General features: G+C 40.6%; 1 protein-coding gene across 3 annotated transcripts in view; it reads left to right on the forward strand.

Annotated features, from left to right (window-relative positions):
- LOC132405140 (uncharacterized) overlaps nt 1-23,465 on the forward strand; it is a 34,115-nt gene extending 10,650 nt beyond the window's left edge. The window contains exons 2-3 of one of the 3 annotated variants that reach the window (XM_059989839.1): nt 7,961-8,061; nt 21,572-23,465. In XM_059989839.1, coding sequence (XP_059845822.1) covers nt 21,700-22,455 — 756 coding nt within the window. In that variant the 5' untranslated portion in view covers nt 7,961-8,061; nt 21,572-21,699 and the 3' untranslated portion in view covers nt 22,456-23,465. Of the gene's footprint in view, nt 1-7,552; nt 8,062-21,571 lie in introns of those variants that run through there. The other 2 variants (XM_059989840.1, XM_059989838.1) reach the window with 2 other exon arrangements.
- The last annotated feature ends 648 nt before the right edge of the window (nt 23,466-24,113 follow it).

The following is a 24,113-nucleotide window of genomic DNA, read 5'->3' on the forward strand; positions in this document are numbered from 1 at the left end:
AATTCATTTCTTTACCAATTCTGTTATACATAGCAAAATTGCCAGCCTTGTACTTGCTGTTTCCTATATGCAGTAATCACTTGGATATGAATACAAGGGGTATGCTTAGAAAGTCTTCATTGAATAAAGATCAGTGGGGTTGTTGATAGTAAGGAGGATAATTATAAGCTACAAGGTAATATTGATCAGTTGGGAAGGTTGGTAGAGGAATAGCAGAGATTTAATCCTGTTAAGCATGAGATGGTGTATTTCGGAAGGATCGGAAAAACACAATGAATAGCAGGGCTCCATTGAATATTAAGGTTCAGAGGGAACTTGCAATGCAAATTCAAGAATCTGTACAAGTGACAATACAGAGAAGAATGGGCTTGTGATGATTCCCTTTATTAGCTAATTCCCATTTATTACATGGAGAATGTAAAAGTAGAGAGATTATGATATAGCTTTATAAAGTAATGGTGGGACCGCATCTGGAATATTGTGTGTAGTTTTGGTGACCATAGTATGGAAAATACACGATTACGCTGGAGAGGGTGCAAAGGATGCTACATGGAACAGAGATTCTCGGTTATAAGTAGAGACTGGGGAGGGTGCAGAGGGTGCTGGATGCAACAGGGAATCTTTCTTGGGAGAGACCAGAAGGGTGCAGAGGGTGCTGGATGCAACAGGGAATCTTAAGGAGAGACTGGGAAGGGTGCAGAGGGTGCTGGATGCAACATGGAATCTTCTTAAGGAGAGACTGGGGAGGGTGCAGAGGGTGCTGGATGCAACAGGGAATCTTAAGGAGAGACTGGAGAGGGTGCTGTGTGGGACAAGGAATCTTAATTATAAGGAGAAACTGGAGAGGCTCTGTTTGTTTTCTTTGGGTGCAGTGGCAATCAAGGGGAAAGCTTAAAGAGGTAAACAGAATTAGATACGACACGCAGTCGAAAACCTTACCCCGTAAACAGATGTATCTAAGATCAGGGTACATAGGTTTAGGGCATAGAGCAAAATGTTTTCAAATGATTTGAGGAAGAACTTTTCACCAAGAAGGTAATTAGAATCCAGGTTGCAGAGAGTGAGAAACAGTAACTGTTTCAATGTTTAAGAAGTATCCATATGAACGATTGAATCACCAAGACACCTTGGTGATCTGCTAGGGTAGAAGAGTCTGTACTGTGCTGTCTGGCCCATGACTCTGTAATTTATTCTATTACAACAGTGTTGAGTAATTCAATTGGATACCAAATTGTCTATATCTTTGTAATTGAATTGACAGATAAAATCAATCTCAAAAATGCAGCCACACCACTTTCTAGTGTGCATTGAGCATAATCTGACTTGAATCACGTATTCCTGCATGTGTAATGTCCACATACACAACTGACGTTGAACACAGAGTGCTGATATTAATTGAAGTGCAGTCACGTTTGTTAATACTTCTACCAGACTGGACATTGAACACTCAGTAGGAAATATCATGGACTTCACTTAAGTGCTCCAGAAAAGGCCTAATTGTACCTCACCATGGCTGAGCAATGAAAAGTTCAGCTACGAAGCGATGGAGAAATCCAATTTGCCAGAACCTGCAGATCGTACTCTTTCGTAGAGAAGACTATGTTGATCTTCACTGCTGGAGTATGCCCTAGGTTACTACAGGAATTGAGGGGAAAACTGTTGTGCTTTGGCAATGATTTTTGCATTCTCACTAGCCACAGGGGTAACACAAGGTGATTGGAGGGTGACAAGTTTTATTACTTTTGTTCAAGAAAGGCAGTTAGGATAACCTCGGAAATTATAGATCACTAAGTCTTATTTCAGTGGTGGGCTAATTAGAGAGGATTCTTAGGGACAGGATTTATGAGTGCTTGGAGAAGCATAGTCTAATTAGGGATAGTCGGCATGGCTTTGTGAGAGACATGTCATGCCTCATGAGCCTGATTGAATTATTTGAGCAAGTGTCAAAAGAAATTGATGAAGGTAAGGCAGTGAATGTGGTTTATATGGATTTTAGAAAGGTTAAATAAGTAAGGTTTGATAAGGTTCTCCGCGGTAGGCACATTCAGAAAGTTGGGAGGTATGGGATCCAGGGAAATGGCTCTGTAGATATAGAATTGGCTTGCCCATTGAAAGCAGTGGGTGGCAGCAGATGGAGACTACTCCACCTGGTCTGTAACTTGTGGTTCTCCACAGAGACACTGGTGGTCTTGGACCCCTGCTGTTCGTGATTTTATAAACGACTTTGATGAGGAAGTATAGAAGGGTGGGTTTGTAAGTCTGCAGATGACATGAATGTTGGTGAAGTTGTAAATATTCTGGAGGGTTGTTATTAACAGGATGTAGAACTGGGTTGAAAATTGACAGATGGAAAATCATCCAGAAAAATGTGAAGAGATTCACCCTCAAAGTCAAATTTGAAGGTCGAATACGGAGTTAACGACAGGCTTTGAGCAGTGTGGAGGAACGGAGGGATCTAGGGGTCAATGTTTATAGATCACTTAAAGTTACTGCTCAAGTTGATAGGGAAGTTAAGAAGACCTTCATTATTCACAGAATTGAGTCCAAGAGCCACAGGGTAATGTGAAAACACAGGTCCTATAAAATTCAAGTTAGACCATACTCGGAATATTCTGTTCAGTTCAGGTCACCTCATTACAGGATGTGGAAACTTCAGAGAAGGTGCTGAGGAGATTTACCAGGATACTGCCTGGACTAGAGGGTATGCTCTATAAGGATAGGTTGAGTGAGCTAGTGCCTTTCCTTTTTGAGTGAATGAGCATTGGAAGTGACTTGATAGAGGTGTACAAGATAATCAGAGGCATAGATCCAGTGGATAGTCAGTCACCTTTTTCCAGGGTGAAAATGGCTGATGCAAGGGGACATAAACTCTAACGTGACTGGAGGAAAGAAGAGGGTATGTAAGTTTTTTACAGAGTGTACATGCCTAGAACCTCCTGCCAGAGATTATGGTAGAGGTAGATAGATTAGGGGCATTTTTTTTAACAGATTCTTAGATAGGCATATGATTGATAGAAAATGGAGGGATATGTATGAGGGAAGGGTTGGGTTGACCTTAGAGTAGGTTAAAAGGTCAGCTCAACATTGTGGGCCGAAGGGTCTGTACTGTGCTGAAATGTTCTATGTTCTAAGAGGTCACTGTTCAAAGTGAGGAATCAAGCATTCAGGGTTGAAGTGAAGAGAAAGATCATAGTCTTAGAGCACTACAACATAGGAACAGGTCCTTTGGCCCATCTAGTCCGTGCCAAACGAATATTCTGCCTAATCCCATTGACCTGCACCCAGGCCCATAGCCCTCCATATCCTTCCCATCTATGTACTTATCCAGACTTCTCGTGTTTAAGTCGAACCCGCATCCACCACTTCTACTGGCAGCTCATTCCACACGCCCACCACCCTCTGAGTGGAAAAAGTTCCCCCTCATGTTCCCCTTAAACATTTCACCTTTCACCCTTGCCCCACAATCTCTAGTCGTAGTCTCACCCAGCATTTGGAAAAAGCCTGATTGCATTTGCCCTGTCTATATTCCTCATGATTTTGTATATCTCTATAAATACTCACCTACACTCCAGGGAACAAAGTTCTAACCTATTCAACCTTCCCCTATATCTCTGAATCTCAAGTCCTCACTGTCTTCACAAGATGGTTGAAAACACTGTGGAGGTTCAATTGTTGTGTATGTTTAAGTTGAGATCATTATATTTTTTGCATATTGAGAGATCATTAGATAGAGGGTTCAAGCTGAGGTAAAGTATCTGCCCTGATCTTATCAAGTGACGGAACAGGAACAGGGGGGCCAAAAAGCCTTTTCCTGCTTCTGGTTCTAATTTTTTTTTTTGTTAATATAAAATGAATTTAACTGATAAGACCTATTTGGTTCCCAATACCAGTGTGATTAGTCTCAAGTGACAAGTAGTAAAGAACATTTGATGATTTTAATATTAACAGTATATGACAGTTTTACAGTATTCCCAACTCTGTAGTTGGTTTGGCAAAAACTCATTTTATCTGCATGTTCTTATGCTCTTAATTTCCTGTATGAAAAAAAATTAGCCACAAAATAATTGTAATGTGATTGTTATTGTAAATCTCATTATCGATACTCTTTCTATTTTCTCATATCATTATTCAAAATGGGAGAAAAGAGAGTTCCATGTTGCTGTTACTGTTCCATAAAACGGAATGGCTGGGGGAACAATATAAATTTCATAGTAATCCAAGAAATAAAATGAAATTCTTTGTTGAACATCCATTACCAGCATTTTTTGGCAATGTTTCCCAATCTGCTGCAACAGTTTAGTTTTCCCAAGTGCTTTTATTCTTGCCTTAGTTAGCTATGTTTTGAAACTCGTACTAGGTTCACAGACCCATCAGATTAATGATGAAAATCGGCTTCATGCAATTCCTAAGATTTAAAATAAATTAAGTTGGTTGTGTTGATAATTTACAAATATTCTTTCTTTTCCTGCATTTCAAATCATTAACCCATTTGAACTTGCAAATTAGAGGAACATTTTTCATTTTTAAGTATTAATTTTGTATCATATATTGATTGATTGCACATGACACATCCGTTGCACATGATATATTGATTGCGTATAATACATTGATTATAAACGATAGATTGTTTGTGGATGGAACATTGACTGCATAAGGCGTACTGATGTGATGTATCTATTGCACATGCTATGCTGACTGCACCTGATAGGTTGACTCTACTTGGTATAGTGACTGCACATTGATATTGATGTGCATAGTGTACTGTTCACACATGGTACATTGATTGTCTATGGTATATTGATTGGGACCTGTTGGAAATGCATATGAATTTTGAAAAATAACTACAAACTGAAGCTGTTGAATTGTCTTTGTGAAAACTCTGCTTACTCAATACAATTGCATTTGATGATTTCTCCCTACTCTCCCTCTGGATTTAGGAATTAATGATAATAGAAATTATTATTAATAATAATAGACCCATAAAGTGGTACAGAAAGTAGCAAAAAATGGAAGTTACTCCATATGAAATCAGCTTCTCCTAATTTCTGCTGAAGGTTTCTGCCTTCTCTTTCATATTTTTGTATTCCTTTCTAGCTCTCTGCATTTTACTTCAAGGAGTGAGAGGACTAAAGGAGTGAGTTTTAAAAAAGAGAAAAGAAGCAAAATTCCATTGAGACTTTAAAATTTGATCTCAAGTTAATGAAAGTTGTTGATGTGACTAGCAATTGGCTTTGAATCAAGTGATGCTTCAGAGGGTTGTTAACAGTCTGGATATCTGGATTATATATGGCACCAAATATCTGAATTGTATGTGGCTCCAGATAAAGATCCTCCAAGAAGACCACAACCTTGTCATGGTTTGGAGGCTTGCATGCCTCAATGACCCAGATGTCAGCTGGAGTCAGGGCTTTCTGCTTTAACTCTTGATAGGGTCACCCTTGCTACAAAGGTCAAATGTCAGAAGCTAGACTAACAGTGGTCCACCGGTCCTCCAGGTTCAGCAACTCAATTCAGGGATAACAACCCTGACTGGTAAAACAAGAAGTGTTACAGATACAGCAAATGAAGAATCCTTCTACAACTGAGTGCGACGGTATTCCTGAGTCTCCACAGAGGACTTCCATGACTGACACTAGTGAAAATCAAGAGGAAGCTACTGACATGATGAAGGAAGCCCTGAACTGCCAGAGATGGAGGACCTTCATTGCTGCCCTAAACACCAGTGCTGTAACAGATAGTAAGATAAAAATTGCAAATATTCTTCCTTCTAAAGGATGTGGATTTTTACAGCAATCCAGCAATTTCATTATTGAAACAGAAGCATTCTATTTTAACTCCAGCCTATTCAATTAAATGAATCCTTGGTGCTATGATGGATTCTGTTGTTCAAGCAGTGGATCTTTAGTTCAGTTCTCTGGATTACCAGTCAGACAACTTAACCATTGAGCTGCCAGGAGAGCGATCAGAAGGACAGTTGATAATACACCAAGAAAGGCAGGAGTACTGAATGTGCACAAGATAATTATCCAGCAGCACTTAATTGGCTGTTGATGTGACTTCAGTCATGATAAAGTTGATCATGCAGTTTGGATTATGATTCATAATCTGTAATCTACACTGAAGGGGCCTTCTGCTCAACAGCAAAGTAGCTTCAAAGTTTAAGAACCGGTGTTGTTTATATAGTGTTTTCCATACCACAAATGCCACAGTTCTCCCATGAAAGTACATGCAAAAACAAATACAAATAACCAGATTATTCTAGTCGAAATCTTTGGGAACATAGAGTTGAGATTCTTAATTTAAAAAATCATATTTCTTTGCAGTGAACAATGGACTAATGAACATGACAGCATTCAATGGCAGACTGTTATGTTTAATGTTTCTTTGCACTCAGCTACCCACTTACAAAATCATGGGAATATGCAGTTTTGGAAGAATATACAGATGATGGTTTGTAGCATCACATCATTAATTTTGGAGAAGAACTGGCAGTTTCCTTCAGTTAACTAAAATAACGGCTTCACTCCCTGTCTACTGAAGCAATGCTCTATTTTCAGAAAAGAACATTGGACTTCTCAGAATGTGGTTTCGTTAGCAGATCATTAATTTCAGGGAAAGTCGTACATCTCCATTTTATCTTGCGGTGTTATTCTGTTAGTCCTGAATATTTATTAACTGGACAAAGTATTTAAGTTTATGTCCACTTTCCAGATCAAATGTGTCATTCAGATTAGTAGTAGCAAATACCTTTAATAATATGTATTAACACAGGGAATAATGCAGGTCGAAGGGCTCAGTACATTTGTTATTAGATTGTCTGAACTGATGGGACAGTTGAGTGGAAACAATATTATACTCAAAATGCAGAGCAACAACTAATGTGAAAATTGGTTTGACTGGGGCAAATTCAACTATGATTAGAAATGATTTTGTACAGTGCCATGATTCTCATTCATCAAGATAACATGTCTCCACTGCATCATGCAAGAGTGTACTAAATCAAGTTAACCCAGTAGCTTTTGGTCATGTCATTATTGTGCTAAAACAGCCAGGAATATGAAATCATTAAAATTATAAATAATTGTTGCTTCTGTACTATTTTGAGATGAAACTCAAAGCAAGTAGCAGCCACCAATTAGACAATCAGCTTTTTTCCCTCATTATCCAATAATTAATTCCATTTTCTCATCTTCCAAGGGACTTCAGCCACACTTTTTCAGTATATAATTATAAAAAAACTTCTACCATCTCTTTATTTTGTACTAGTTTACTTTCATAATCTAGCTTCCCTTGCTTTCTTGTTGTTTAATGGGTTTTTATTGCTTTTTAATGTTTTCTCAATCTTCCCATTTTCCAATACATTTTGGCATCTTTGTATACATGAGCTTGTAGTCTGATGCCTTAACTTATTTCCTTAACTTGCTTACTTCATTATCCAAGACTAGCTCTCCCCACCCTTACCGTCTTTTCTTTTAACTGGAATATACTTTTGATGAACATCATGAAAATTTTATTTTTAAAGTTTTCCTCTGTTCTACCATGTGGCTTTGTTCCCAGTCAGATCTATCCGAAATTTAATTTCTGCATGTAAGACTTGGCTCACAGAAATTACTCCCAAACAGTTTACAGTCTTAAAAACTTTTAACTTAACATCCACAACTGTTAGTTTGGTTTACTTTGTGTGAATTACTATGTGCTATTAATAATCATTTATGCCTGGGATGTGCTGTGTTGCCAGACATTTGATTGATTGTCATACCAGACAAGATGGCTGCTACTCGAAGAACATCAGTTATGGTATTCTTGTGGTTTCAGATAAATGGATTATTGCAGACAATGTTGGTTTACAAAGCTGAAGAAAGCATTTTTAAATGACTGCTTCATTGTCATCATAATATTGATACATAAGTATTTATGTGTCTGGCTGAACAAAGCTGCAGTCAATCTTGTTGCTATCCAGCTTACAGCTCCATCCACTTTTACCACGAACACGGTCACCCTCTGCTCGTCAACTGGATACATAACTCCATGGAATTATGGAGTGAAACCACACAAAATCAGGTAACTAAAGAGTCAGAAAAAGTTAAAATTTTAAAAGCCCAATCGATCCACTTTTATGTTTAATATGGACCCAAAGGGGAATGAGTAGTCAGCTGGTTGCAGATATGTATTTATCTACATATTAAACGTGAATGGCAGTTGGATTTGTCTTTCTGTGTACTTGTGTTGTTAAATTTACCAACTCAAAACTTGATAGGTTAAAATAAGCAATTAAAGTTTTGGGATAATTTTATGGAACTATGATGCATCTTTTGTTGGCTGACACCTGGAAATCCACATTTTCTAAAGCAGAACTGCACTAATTTAATAAATATTGCTGTATGGGCAATAGCAACTCTCATAAAACCATTCCAATTTTGATTTGAAAGCAGAAGTGAAAGTAAATTAGAATACTTACTGGAATGGTCATACGGGGAGAACGTTGTATATTTTACCTATTTCTACTAAATTTTGTTCCTAGTAAGTGTACCAATGCAGTTTGTTTACTTTCACCTCTGCTTGAAGGTTAACAATTCTCCTCTCTCCACAGATAACACTTGACCTGCAGAGTATTTCCCAACACCTTGTCTTGATTACAGATTTACAGAATCCAGTGTATTTTATTTTTGTATCGATACTCTTTCATCAGTTTGCTAATTTAATTACAAGCCAATGCAACAGAATACATAAACCAAACAAAAAGAAGGCAATTCAGAAATACAGACAAAATAGCTAGATTAAAGCAGAAAGATTATCGGATCTTTACAGAAAAATTACAGCACTGCAGTGAAACTAACTCTTCCCAACTATGGACCTAGACATTAACTTGGCGGAATGTCTGCAGTTAATCTCCTCCCAATGAAAATTAAATTAATTTAAATCTGTCAGAGGAAAGAAGGATCTAAAAACAAGAAGTAATTTTCATGGAAAACATGGCCTTTAATTGCACCTATATTTGGAAAATATATTTATAGAAGAGAACTTGTGCTTAAGAGAACTTTGGATAGCTACATGAATGGGAGGGGTATGGAGGGCTTTTGTCTGGTTGCTTGTTGATGGGACCAGGCAGATTAATAGTTCAGCATAGTCCAAATGTGCTGAAGGGCCTGTTTCTGTGTTGTAGTGTGCTATCATTCTATGACTGTTGGAAGGTTGTGGAGGAATTTTGCTTTCTTGAGTTCTCCCTGTAACCAATTGGAACTTTGTTTAAATGATCAAAATACATTACTGACCTGCATTTATATTGAAATGCAGATGCTGCAATCAGATAAGATCAAGTCTATGAATCAGCCCTGCTATTTTCTTAACTGCTGCAAGTCTCATTCTGCATGACCTGTTGGATTTCCTGACCCCGGCTCCAGCAAAACCCTCATTGCTTAATATAATTTGATAACTGAAACAAAGTGCTTATAATTGGATACCTTGATACTTGAGGTGCTGTCTGTAGGTATACTGTTGTAAGACAATTCAGAAAATTGAGCAAAAATGTTATTACTAATAATGTCTTGCTGCCATGCACTATTTGTGTGGTAAAGCAGCCACTGTTCAATTCCCATTTAGAACTCTAATTTGAACTTCAACAGTTTTATTGGAGTCCTGCTGCAAGGCGAGTCAGGCTTTAAATAAGTTTCCCCGTAGTGGTGCCAGTATAGCTGCATGGAGCTGGGGTGGCGGGGGGGGGGGGGGGGGGGGGGCTGAGGGGAGCGGGACCACCAAACATTCTGCTCTCCAAAGTCTCTGGGGTGATTCAGAATGATGAACTGGCACGATCAAATTCCATAATACATAGTCACTGCAAATGATGAACCAGTCAAGGGACCATGAGCTTTGCCCTGTGCCCACATACTCCAGCCCAGAGATTCTCTGTACCCCACTCCAGCCCAGGAAAACACCCCACCCCACGTACACAATCCCAATCATGGAAACCTCTGTACCCATACCAAGGAAACCATGCTCCCCTCACCCCAACACTCTACCCCAGGAACCCCCAATGCACCATCAATAGCCCTCGGAGATGGGAGGTGAACAATAGGCTTTTATTAGCAGCAAAAGGGAACATGGCATCTTGGAGACTGAGGGAGGAGCAGTGCCTCCAATCGCCTTTATACAGGGGTCTGTGGGAGGAGCCACAGGAGCAGTCAGTGGGGGGGGGGGGCGTGTCCAGACAGGTATACATAGTTTACCACAACCCCCGACCCCAAAAGCCCAGTTTCTAGGCAAAAGTGTTTCCACCAGAATGTTGTTTGATTTCCAATCCAATATCGACTGGGCCAAGTTTCATTACTCAGTCCTGGGTGCTGTTACTTTTCCAATACTCTTTCATGCTTGCTTGACAGATATAGAACCAAATGGACTGTGCTTTTCAAGTTATTCTGCGTAGCTGATACCCTTTGATGCAAGCATTATGGTGTTGCCTGCGAGAAAATCAGATAAAGTTGGGGTTACAACCTTGTTTGAAAAGCTACTAAAGACAAGACTGCGGTGCTGTTGAAGATTAAATTAACGCAGAGTACAGCAATTTTATGCACATCTCTGGATGTCTTACTATTGATGAAAAAATTCACTTCCTTTGTTCTCAAGTTCAAAGTAAAGTAATTGTCAAAGTACATATATGTTACCACACACTATCTTGACATTTATTTTCTTGCAAGTATTTTCAGGAAGAAAAGAAATACAATAGTATTTTTGTAAATTCAAACAGACAGATTGACAAACACCAATGTGTCAGAGAAGACAACATGCAAATAAAAACGAATAATACTGACCAGTCTTATTAAAATATTATGCAACAGGATTTTTGTTTCCCCAATGTAAATGGTTAAATATCTCAAAAGATAAATGTTTCAATGTGTATGTGACAAATAAAGTTTAAGCATACGGTGAAATGTTTTCGCGCTATCGACCAACGTGGTGTGCTGGGCGAAGCCTGCAATTGTTGCCATGTTTCTTGTGCCAACATAGCATGCCCACAACTTTCTCATGCCCTAAACCATATGTCTTTGGAATATTGCAGGAAACTGGAGCACCCGGAGGAAACCTATGTAGTCACAGGGGCGAATGTAGAATCTCCCTACAGACCTGCTACATTGGACACTCACCTCAATGTTTACCAACAGAACTGCTTTACAACAGATACCATAGCATAGGTCATGCACCTGGCCCTGACACTCCTAGAAAACAAGGACACTTACCATATGTCAGGATGCTGTTTCTGGATTTCAGTTCGGCATTCAGCACTGTTGTCCCACAGGCCTTGGTGAACAAATCCTGCTTCTTGGTCAAAACACACCACTGTGCAACTAAGTGCTGGACTTCCTAATAAACAGACCTAGATAGTCAGGGTGCACAATCACTCCTCCCTCCCCCTCATCTTCAACACAGCTGTCCCCCCCAGGGCTGTGTGCTGAGCCCACTGCTGTACACTCTGCTCACACGTGACTACACGGCCAAACACCCGAGAAATCACATTGTCCAGTTTGCCAGAGGCTGGTCAGTGCTGGGGCTCATCATCAACAGTAATGAGACCGCCCACAGAGAAGAAGTGGAAGAGTTTGAGGCCTGGTTCCAGCCAAATTACCTCTTCCTCAATGTCAGCAAGTCAAAGGAGCTAGTTATCGACTTGAGGAGAACTTATTCACTCACAGCCCTCTTTGCATCAGCGTCATAGCAGGGGAAACTATAAACAGTTTCAAACTCCAGAGAATGCACATCACACACAACTGCTCATAGTCCCAGACCATATCCTACTCAGTCAAGAATGTCTCTGCTTCCTGAGGTGGCTGAAGAGAGCTGGACTTTGCACATCCATAGTCACATTATTCTACAGATGTGCAGTGGGGAGCATCCTGACGAGCTGCATCACTGATTGGTGTGTAAACTGCACTGTGATAGGCAGGAAGGCTCTATGATGGGTAGTCAAAACTACCCAACACATCACTGGCACCAGCCTACATGCAATCAAGGACATATACACAAAAGTGCCAGTAAACATCATGAAGGATCCCACCCACCCTGCTCATGGACTGTTTGTCTCACTCCCATCAGGGAGGAGACTACATAGCAACTATGGCAGGACCACCAGACTCAAAAACAGTTACTTTCCCCAAGCAGTAAGCTTGATCAACACTTCCACCCACTAACTTCATCACTACTTTATTGTTGACACAAGTCACCTTGTGTGTAGACGAGAATCACTTAATTTTCTTTAGACCATAAGACATAGGAGTAGAATTAGGCCATTTGGCCCATCAGGTCCGCTTTCCTGTTCAATCATGGCTGGTCCTTTTTTGCCTTCCTCAAGCCTGTTCCCCGGCCTTCTCCCTGTAACCTTTGATGCCGTGTCTAATCGGGAACCTATCAAGCTCTACCTTAAATACACCCAACGACCTAGCCTCTGCTGCTGCCTGTGGTAACAAATTCCACAACTTCATCACCCACTGGCTAAAGAAATTTCTCAGCATCTCTGTTTTAAATGGACGCCCCTCTATCCTGAGGCTATCCCCCACCATGGGAAACATCCTTTCCATATCTATTCTGTCTGGGTCTTTCAACATTCAAAAGGTTTCAATGAGATTACCCCTCCTCCATCTTTCTAAATTCCAGTGAGTACAAACCCAGAGCCATCAAACATTCCTTGTATGATAACCCTTTCATTTCCAGAATCATGCTTATGAACATCCCTGAACCCTCTCCAATGCCAGTAAATCTGTTCTTAGATGAGGAGCCCAAAACTGTTCACAATACTCAAGGTGAGGCCTCACCAGTACCTTATAAAGTCTCAGCATCACATCCCTGCTCTTGCACCTGGACCTCTTGAAATGAATGCTAACATTGCATTTGCCTTCCTCACCACTGACTTTGCCTGCAAGTTACCTTCAGAGTGTATGGCTCAAGGACTCCCAAGACCCTTTGCATCTCAGATTTTTGGATTTTCTCCTTGTTTAGAAAATAGTCTGCACTTTTATTTCTACTTCCAAAGTGTATGACCGTGCATTTTCCAACATTGTATTTCCTTTGCCACTTTCCTTCCCATTCTCCTAATCTGTCTGAGTCCTAGAGCCAGATTGTTTCCTCAACACTACCTGCCCCTCCACCGATCTTCGTATCATCTATTCCATTATCTAAATTATTGATATTCAGCATAATCAGTCTGAGTATATAGGCTATCTTATGTGTTTATATTTATTGTGTTTTCATTATTGTTTTATTTTTGTGGCTTTTTTGTGGTACATCAGATCGAGAGTAACAATTAGTTTGTTCTCCTTTACTCTTGTGTACAGGAAATGACATTAACCAATTTTGAATCTTGAATCCCAATCATCTGATTGATCACTAGTGATGTAAAGCATTACTCTACTCTGTATGCTCCGTGCTGCCCCAAGTTCCCCAAACTCTGGCAAAATTCCCCAAATGTTGCCACATATGTGTAATATGTAACCATAGTCAGATTTTTAACTTCACTCTTCTAAAAACATATATTATTTCTTCTCTAAAGAAACACTTTCTCTGGTCCCATTGTCTCTGAAATCATGCAATTTAAAGAATCTGCGCTCAGTCTGCATTCTTGGATCTCAAGAAGATGGCAGACCATCTACAACCTCAGGCATTTCCTCATCTTCCTCACCTCAGGATCATTCCCGGATGTTGCTATTGTTCTCTACCATGTCTCGTACTTTGCTACTCTCACTGCTCCATTTCAGGAGCTGACACAAACTCAAGGAAGGAAGGTTCTATCTACTTTGTAAGCCCACAAATGCAGGTATAGAAAACACAGCCGTTTCCTAATGCTGAGTTTCAACTCAAAGCATTAACAATTCCAAACATCACATAGATGCTGATGGACCCACTGAGTCTCTCCAGCTGACTGTTGCTCCAGTTTTCAGCATCTGCTGTCTCTTGTGTCTCCAGCCATTTCCCGACTTTCCCAAAGAGCAAACACTGACGGGTTGCTCTCGCGTGCTATTATTCACTTCAGTGTTCATTCTGGCCTTCTCCTGCCATGAGCTCTTATTAATAGTCCTGGAAAGTCTTCATTCTTTACCAATCCATTCCTATCGTTCTGACCCTCCAGGTGCATATGCCCACACTTTCTCCCATCGCTGCTGAATCTGCTTACTCACTGGCAGCATTCCTATGGGTAGAGAATGTTGCTTGTATCCAGCTGGGGCAGAAAAGGTGAACAGAAGTCTACAGCACAGACCAAATCCACAGTTAGTAAAAAAACCAAAAGAAACAAAACTTACCAATTGTTTTCAGAATATGTGCAGCATTTGCAATAAGATAGATAAGCTGCACACGTGTGGATGACCGAATAGCTGTGCACAGATGTAATTTCAGGGTGACCAGGGATGGGCACCCAATGTTCCAGGTTACATGAAGTTCAAAAACAAGAGGCCAGAAGGGAAAGGAGATGGGGCAGCATTGTTAATCAAAGAATGTATTGGACTTGTATTAAATCATGATATGGGGCACTGAAGGAATTTGAAAGAATCCAAGTCACAAACGATAATGCATGAGTTAAACTCGTGTGGCTTACTCATCAGGGCTTGATAGCCTGCACTCAGAGGTTTAAAAGCAAGTGGCTGCACCCGTTGACGGGAATGTTTCAAAATTTGCTGAATAATTTCTTTTCAACTCAAAGGATGTGTGGTGAACTACAAATACCTGTCTGGATACGCCCCCTGCTGACTGCTCCTGTGGCTCCTCCCACAGACCCCGGTATAAAGGCGATTGAGGCCTGAGCCCGGCCTCTCAGTCTCCAGGATGTAGTATGGTGGTCAACCACTGCTTGTTCCTTCTTCCAGTCAATAAAAGCCGATATCTCGCCTTTACGTCTCAGAGAGAGTTATTGATGGTGCGTCAGGATGAAACTAAAAGGATGGGGCAAAATGGAGGGGTGTGGTCTCCTGTTCCTGCTCCTGTGCCCTTACATTTCTTATACACTGTTTTAATGTAAATTCTCGACCCGAAACATTGATGCCCCTTTGTCTACACAAGTGCTGCCTGACACAGAGTTTTCATTGCTGCAGGAACTCAGCAGGTCTGGCAGCATCTAAGAAAACACACAAACAGTCGATGTTTCGGGTTGAGACCCTTCAGGACTGGATAGGAAAGGGGAAGTTGCCAGAGTAAAAAAGATGAGGAGAGGGGAAAGACAACTAGCTGGAAGGTGATAGATGAACCCAGGTGGGTGGGAAAGGTAAAGGGCTGGAGATGAAGGAATCTGATAAGAGAGCAAAGTGGACCATGGGAGAGGTGAAGAAGGAGGGGCACCAGAAGGATGTGATAGACAGGTGAGGAGAAGCCAGATTGAGGAATAGAAGAGGGAAGGGAGAGGTAAAGAAAGATTACAAGAAGGAGAAATTGATGTTCGTGCCACCAGATTGGAGGCTACCTAGATTGAATATGAAGTGTTGCTCCTCTGCCCTGGGAGTACCCTCACCATGGGAGAAGAGGAAGCCATGTACTGACATGTTGGAATGGGAATGGGGATAGGAATTCAAATGGATGGCCACCAGGAAATATCGCTTTTGGAGGAGCGGGAAGTGTCCAAGAAAGCGGTTCCTCAACTTGTGTCACGTCTTCTCCCTTCTTTTCCAATCCTGAAGAAAGATTTTGGTCCAAAATGTCAAATGTTTATTCATTTCCATAAATGCTGCCTAACCTGCTGAGTTCCTTCCAACATTTTGTGTGAGTTTATCTGGAGTTCCAACATCTGCAGACTCTCTTGTGTTTATGAGTTCTTACTGCAGTTTGCTTTTGAGCTCGAAATTACAAAAACCTGCAATTTCTTTTGTCTCTAGATCAAATGACTTCCTCGATTTTTATATCTTTATGTGAGGTCTGCACCATGGAGTAAATATATGTTATTTATCTTTTATTAACAAATTATTTCTCTGATAATTGTTTGTACAACACATGTGATTTCTATTTCAGGTAGTTTAATTCAAAAAGATAAATTATTCAACGCATGGTAGCACACAGTGTAGTATGAAAAAGTCTTTTATTTATAAATAAGAACACCCAAGGACTACACACATAGTACTCTTTAAACTAGTAATTATTCTTTGGAGAACCAATTACAGTAAAATTTGAATGAGCTATTAAGGGGTCAGATATAACAAATGCCCTTCCTCCAAGAATAGGAAGGTATGTTCATCATGGGCACAGCGCTCCCCACTATCGAGGACATCTTCAAGGGCTGGTGCTTCAAGAAGGTAGTATTCAATACTAAGAACCTTCACTATCCAAGACATGCCCTCTTCTCATTACCATCATTGGGGAAGAGGTAGAGGACCCTGAAGAGCCACATATGACAGATTGGGAACAGCTTCTTTCCCTCTGCCATCAGATTTCTGAATGGCCCATGAACACTATCCCTTTGTTCCTTTCCTCTGTATTTATTTTGTTCTTTATTCACAGAATTTTATGTCTTTGCACTACCGGCCTAAAACAACAAATTCATGTCATATGTCGGTGATAATTAATCTGATTCCGAAGTATCCTCTTCAGCCTGCACTGCCATTCAATGGATCTTGGCTGAACTCAGTTTGATCTCTGGTTTACTTTTCTGCCTTGACGCCATACAGACCAAAGACCTGACTCTCATCCTTGCTGCTTTCGGCGTGCACTGTTTCAGTCACTGGTGAGTTGTGAATAGAATTGAACTGTGAAACTATCAGTGAACATCCCTGTGTCTGAGCTTAATAATAGGCAATGACCCATGAATACTACCAGCTGTTTTCTCTCTTTTTGCACGACTTGCTTAATTTTATATATATCATGGTTCCTTTTTGTTATTGATCATATAGTTTTGTGATTTGCATTGTACTGCTGCTGCAAAATCCCAAATTTCATGACATATGTCAGTGATAATAAACCGTATTCTGATTCTAAGCAATGTCAATGATATGGTCAAAAATGGCGCAGCCAGTGTCACTACCTCAAGGAATTCCCAGAACAATGTCCAGGGGTGGGATGGTTGATAACTAATTACCACAACTATTTTCCCCATGTTTGAAGTCTGGTTCTGATCATTTGAATATTTCCCCTTTAATAGCCATAGATTTTAGTTTTTACATGGACGTCCAGGTGTCTCACTTGATGAAATAGGCATAACACTTCCATCACTTCTTTGATTTGTGCCTCCACAGAGGCCCTGATGAGGTGTGGAGCCAAGTGTTGATGTCACCTTTCATCACTCTGCTGTCAATTGAAAGTAGATTGACTAGACAGAAATCAGCAGCATTAGGTTAGTACCATTTTACATCAGATATACCTGGGCAATGTTCCACTTTGTCAGTGTTTCCAATTCTACGCTATTGCAGTTGGCCAGACATACGGCTAGTTCTGCATTGCAACATCAGAACATTGAATTAAGTTTGGCTATGCATGTGCAGCCAGGAGGAAAGAACACACTGGATCTCAACTATATATGGTATAAGTGTCGAAGACGTTTGGACTTGATCATTAATGTAGTGAAGTAACAATGCCAGATATATTGTGATAATTGTAACAATTACCTTTGGTAATAACCATTTCCAACTTTAAATATTCACTTATTCTCACCCAAAATAAAAAAAACTTCAAGAGAAATCAAAACATACAGCTGTGTTTTATCCTGCATCTATCCTAAAAATACATTACAGTTTTAATTCCTCATACTAATCTGTCCTTTAAGATAGATGGACCATCTATGTGTGTGGAACTCTGCGATATGCTTGGCTTGTTGAGTAATTCTTGAAGTGCCGCAAATCATTTCAATGTCCCTGATTAATGAGTATTTTTCAGTTGACATTTGCACAGCCATATCTTGGTTCATTTGTTTGGTGTGAAAGTGACAGAAACATTATTTATAAGCTTTCAAATCTTGACATTTTCAGATATGTTATACTACTTTTGAATGGGGCTATAATCAACATTCCCACCCCCCCCCCACCCTTCCCTGACTACTGCCTGTAAATATTGTAAGTGGTAAGACCTCACCTGCAGTCCAATTTGCCTCAGATGTTGTCATGGAATATTAGCATAATTAAAATTGGAATAGAAATGTGTGATGGTGTTTGAAGGGGGTAATAAAGGAAAATATTTGAAGCTGTTAAACTGAGCTCAGCAGTGAGAGGTGAATAGAACCTTCTGTCAGAAGGGTAAGATGGCAAAGAGGTGGGATGGGTCAAGTTCCGTGAATCTAAAGTTAGTAAACATTCATGTTTTAGTTTGGTAAGCATTATGAGGATGACTGCACTTCAAAATGATTTCTTTAATGCTTTGCCACATCTTGAATGGGACGTATAGGGCATTATATAAATACATGCTCTTTTTAGCTTTCAAATGTTATAACTCACCAACTGCACCACAAGTCTTAGCATATCGTCAGCCATCAAAAGCCTCTACCAATCAAGACGTACCAAACACTGAGTTGGTTCCCACAGCCACATCTCATGGGCTGCACACACTGCCAGATTTTCAACCACAACAGGCTTTCAATCAAATAAAACCCAATACACATTATTTGAAGGAAAAACTGTCACATGATCATAGGTGTATTGGTTAAATTAATACAGAGAATTTTGTGGATGAAACAGATTCAAATCCCACAAGGCCAGTTAACTAAGTAGTCAGGGATTCAAAACTATTAAAATTTAATTTCTGTAAAGGTAACCATGAAACTACAAGTGACAGCTGTAAAAGCAAATCCAGTTCAGGAGAAAATATCTGTTACTCCAACCTGACATGGTGGTGAGCAGCATGATGTGTTTTGTATGGTATACAACAATTGGACATTGGGAATTGTACTCCATTCATTATATGCAGTATCCGCAAAGTGACATACATCTGCTCAATGACATCTTGTCACTTCCTCACCTTGTGAATTAGTTAACTTGGCTGCTGTTCGCTGGCAAAGGAATAAAGTGTACTCAACTGGTCTCAAATGCAGAGTGACAGAGGACTCTCTGGCTTGCAACCGTGATCTAAACAGTGCAATCTTAGGCAGAAATGTTACCTCTATCTCCAACTGCAGAAATGGAGGATCCAGTATTCACAAAATGCAGTAAGAACTCTAATGGTCAGGCAGCATCTAATATAAGGACTAAAGAGTCGACATTTGGGGCCAATGCCCTTCCTCAGTCCTGGTGAAACCTCTTGGCATGAAATGTTGACTCGTTAATCCTTTCCATAGATGCTGCCTGACCTGTGGAATTCCTTCAGCATGTTACTCTAGGTTTCCAGCATCTGCAGAGCCCTTGTGTGAAGGATCCAATATTGTTTCATGACCACAGTCACTTCCCCAGATACTGACAAGACCATCTTCATCCTGTTCTGTTGTAGTTAGGGAGAAGCCAGATATCAGTGAGAATATCTGAGTTATTCAAGGTCAACACTTCATGTATAAAATGCCATCCTAGAAATTCTGTCATATGCTGAAGACCTATGAATTGAGGCTTCTCCTGGTATGTAATGCACACTAAGACACAATTTCCAAAAATTCATTTGTATAAGTGTAGTGTTTCATGTGGACTTCTCATGCAAAGGCAGGTTTTCATGATGAATATGAATACTTCAATCTGTCTCACCTAAAATGAATCTATCTAACCAAATACAAGGCCATGGATTCCATATGTCAGCAGATTAGCTTGCTTTAATTTCTGAATTTAATCATTGCTCCATGTTTCTCTCAGAATTTCTCCAACCTTCGAGTCTAAAACTGAATCTCCCAAACAGATGACTTCCTCTTTCCCTCACATTTCCACACTCCCAACTTATCTATCAACCTTCCCCACCCTTCTCTTGCCCCAACAGATACATTAATCTCACCTGCCTTAATTCAATACTTAGTTTCAATACTTTCATTTAATATCAGAGAAATATGTACAATATACAACATGAAATTCTAGTTCTTTGCAAAGATCCACAAAAACGGTAGAGTGCCCCAAAGAATGAGAGACAGTAAAAATCCAACAGATTCCCCTCAGTGATGGAATAAGGTCATTTTGCACAGAAGGGGCGATTCATACTTTATAATTAGTAATCTCACACACAATAGCACTGGATATTGATTGGCTCACTATATGTAATTAGTTATAAGCACATTTTGGCATGAGGCAATTTCTAGCCTGCTAATTAAAGTTATAATTTCTACAATCATCATCATCTCACTGCCAGCCAAACTAGGAAAGGCTTAAGGTTGACAGCTGGCATTAACTTGCCCCCTTACAATATTACAGAAGCCTTGGAAATGTAGCTGATACTTGTACAAGTTTGCAGACAGTCAGGCTCAGTCTTACTCAGTGGCCAGGGAGAAGGTTGGAGTTGGATGCCAGTGAATAGAGTTTGTAAACTCTCACTTCTATAACCTGCAGCTTCTTTTTAAATGATACATGCTTTACTGAGGCTGTCTACAAGAAGGGTCAGAGCCGTCTCTATTTCCTGATGAGACTGAGGTCCTTTAACATCTGCCAGACGATGCTGAGGATGTTCTATGGGTCTGTGGTGGCCAGTGCTATCATGTTTGCTGTTGTGTGCTGGGGCAGCAGGCTGAGGGTAGCAGACACCAACAGAATCAACAAATTCATTCGTAAGGCCAGTGATGTTGTGGGGGTGGAACTGACTCTCCGACGGTGGTGTCTGAAAAGAGGATGCTGTCCAAGTTGCATGCCATCTTGGGCAATGTCTCCCATCCACTCCATAATGTACTGGTTAGGCACAGGAGTACATTCAGCCAGAGACTCATTCCACCGAGATGTAACATTGAGCGTCATAGGAAGTCATTCCTACCTGTGGCCATCAAACTTTACAACTCCTCCCTCGGAGTGTCAGACACCCTGGGCCAATAGGCTGGCCCTGGACTTATCTCCACTTGGCATGATTAATTTATAATTATTTAATTATTTATGGTTTTATATTGCTATATTTCTACACTATTCTTGGTTGGTGCGGCTGTAATGAAACCCAGTTTCCCTCGGGATCAATAAAGTCTGTCTGTCTGTCAAAATCATTTCTATCAACTGTGAAAATGATTGGTTCTCATTGTAGCTCTGGAAGATTTTTAAAAAACAGAATGCTAGGCTCTTATTAATAAATGATTAACCTATTTAATTTCATCATTCCTAGCAGCCCAATAGTCAAGATGTTTAATTGATGAATTTCAAATTAAAGATTTCAGCGTGACTGAATCTAAACCTTAGATCCTTGTGTTATCAATAGTGTCTTCTTTTGAAAGGGAGAAAAATGGAAGGGAGGGAGGAAGGCTGAAACATACCTAATTACTGGAAATACAGATATCAGTAAAAACGTACTTGGGTTGAATCTAAGATCTCATTCAACAATGGCAGAGTTTCAGGGTAACATAATTAGAAGAAATGTACATAAATCTTAACATTGCATTGCGGTTACGCATTAAAAGGCTGGTCTGACTTGATGTTATTACGTAAAAGGTGTCTTAGCGAGCATTTGTTGTGTAGGTTTGGGGGTTCAATAAAATGTGGTTACAGCTTTCATTAAACATAAACACTTCACTTTGTTTTATTTGCAGAAACCTTCGTTGTCAACCTCGATACCCTGGGATGATTCCAGAGTTATTCAACAGGTCAACCAACAAGTTCACTTTGAAACTCCAAGCGTTTTGGAAGCAAAGTGAAGTCACTCGGTTTGTACAAGCTGATGCCCAGTTTGCTCTGCGAGAAATCTCTGCCAACGACATCAAATGTGGTAGCGTCACCTAGCAATAGCACAGTGGTTAGAGGGATGAGTCTGCCTGGACATGATAAATACCAATCACTGAAAACTCGCCTTTTACAGACTTCCGGACCTTCGAAGTCGGAGCACGCCAGACAGTTACTCTCCTTACCCGGTCTCAGTGATGGTAAGCCTTCAGAGCTAATGGACCACAAGCTGTCTCTCCTGGGAAAGCACTATCCTTGTTTTATTATTAAAGAACTCTCCATGCAGCAGAAGCCTGATCCAGTTCACACAGCCCTCGCTAATGCTCCCATGGTGGACAATAGGGAGCTTGCTAAAATGGCTGATAGTCTTCACTCAGCCAGGCAGTGGTGTATCATTCCTCCTCTTTTCTCTACCTCAATAAGCCTGGTCAGCAAGGCCCCCGACATAAGGACTCCCGTGGCTCTGAAACAGATGACGCCGGACCTGTGTTTTTACCATGCTCGCTTTGGTAGGGACTTCAGGAAGTGCCGACCACCCAGCAGCTTTGACAGTGCCAGTGCATCGGGACATCGGGGGTCTGTGAACACCGTGGCATCCAGCTGCCAGGGCCGTCTACTGTTCACTACGGACACCCTTTCAGGGCGACGCTTTCTGTGTGGCAGGTGCTCAGATGAGTGTACTGCCAGCATTGCCTATAGAGACAAAACCTTGCCAACGGCAGCAAGATCCAGAACCAGGGGACATGATGGGTGACAGTCTGCTTCAGTGGGCGACGTTACACACAGCAATTCATCCTGGCCAAAGTGCTCAGTGCAGATTTCCTGTGTGCCCAAGGACCGTTAGTTGATCTTAAGAAATGCCAGCTGAGGATATCAAGGACTTTGGGTCATCACCCTGCTCCCCAGTACATTCCCCACAGCTCTGACAAGTGCAAGCACCACTGTATGTGAGTTTACTCAAATGCTGGGCAAATTCCCAGACCTCACCAAGCCCACATTCTCCCCTACAGTCACAGAAGATGGGGTTGAGCACCACATTCCCTCAACTGGCCCGCCAGTCCATGCCCGCACCCGCAGACTGGACCCAGCAAAGCTGGCAGCCGCAAAGTCTGAATTTGCCAACATGGAAAGACTTGGCACTGTGGGCCGGTCAAATAGCCCCTGGGCTTTGCCCCTCCATATGGTCTCTAAGTCCAATGGTCGTTGCCACCCATGTGGTGATTAACTCTTGGGTACCTGTTGACCTACATTCCTCCTCATTTGTTTTTGTCTACCATGATGCACACCAATATCCCCTTAGACCCCCTTACTTGGCCCATTTCACATCTTGGAATGGGGAGAAAAGACTTTTATCACTGATCAGAGGGATAGACCTGAAGGTATTTCAGTAGATCGCCTTGAAGCGGCCCCCCAATATTTGGAGTATTCCGTTGCACTGCCCTTGGCATCACAACTTGACCATGGACATGTCAGTACACCTCTGGAGGAGCCAGAGACACCTGCTGTTCCTCCACTCATGAAACATAGAATCAGAGCTGGGCAGCTTGTGGGAGTTCCAAGAAACCTCACAATACCAGCTTTAGTGAATTCTTGGGGGCTGTGCAGGGTAACATAATTGATGGAAAAATACTGAATTCACAACCACCAACATTGGATTGGGGTTCACTTTAAGCGGCCGGTGTGACATGATGATGTTATTATGTAAAAAGTTTTTTAGTGGCTTTTATTGTGTAGGTTTGGGAGTTCAATAAAATGTGTTATGGGTTTCATTAAACTTAAAACACCTCACTTTATTTTATTTGTAGAAATCTACAAAATGAACACTGGCAAAGAGCTATCCATGCCAAGGAGGAGAGAATAACAAAGAGGAAAATTACTGAAAAAATCTCCTGATGTATATATTTTAAATTAATGCAAGCTAGTTCACGTAGTGCACATCTTTTAAATTGTGGTTACTGTCCTAACAATGGAGGATTTTCATCCTTGGTGTTTGGGAGTGTTATAGAAGAGAAAAAAAAGTTATAGTTTTCTTCTTGAACCTATATAAAGTTCCTTCCACTCATTTCAATGAAAAGAAAATCAGCTGAGATCTGTTACTGGTGTGTCAATTTGGTCAAACCGGATTGCTTTTTCAAGCCAAACTTGGAGACCAAGTTGTAATGATAAATACGTTTCAGTTCTAAAATAATCAACATTTCAATAAAGTTTATTTATGATTCGGTAAATAAATAGAATCCTTGTCATGTCAGCTCATCACTCTGTCTTTAACAGCTCAAATTCCATAAGCAAATTAATCTGAAATCAAATTTCTAAGCCTCATTGCTCCACTTACAGAAACATTAAAAAGAAATTTATTCTGATGGATTCTAGTTACCTTAAAAAAATTAAGGATTGCAGTGAATATCCTTGACA

The sequence above is a fragment of the Hypanus sabinus genome, chromosome 15 (genome assembly GCF_030144855.1).
Source record: "Hypanus sabinus isolate sHypSab1 chromosome 15, sHypSab1.hap1, whole genome shotgun sequence".
NCBI lineage: Eukaryota > Metazoa > Chordata > Chondrichthyes > Myliobatiformes > Dasyatidae > Hypanus > Hypanus sabinus.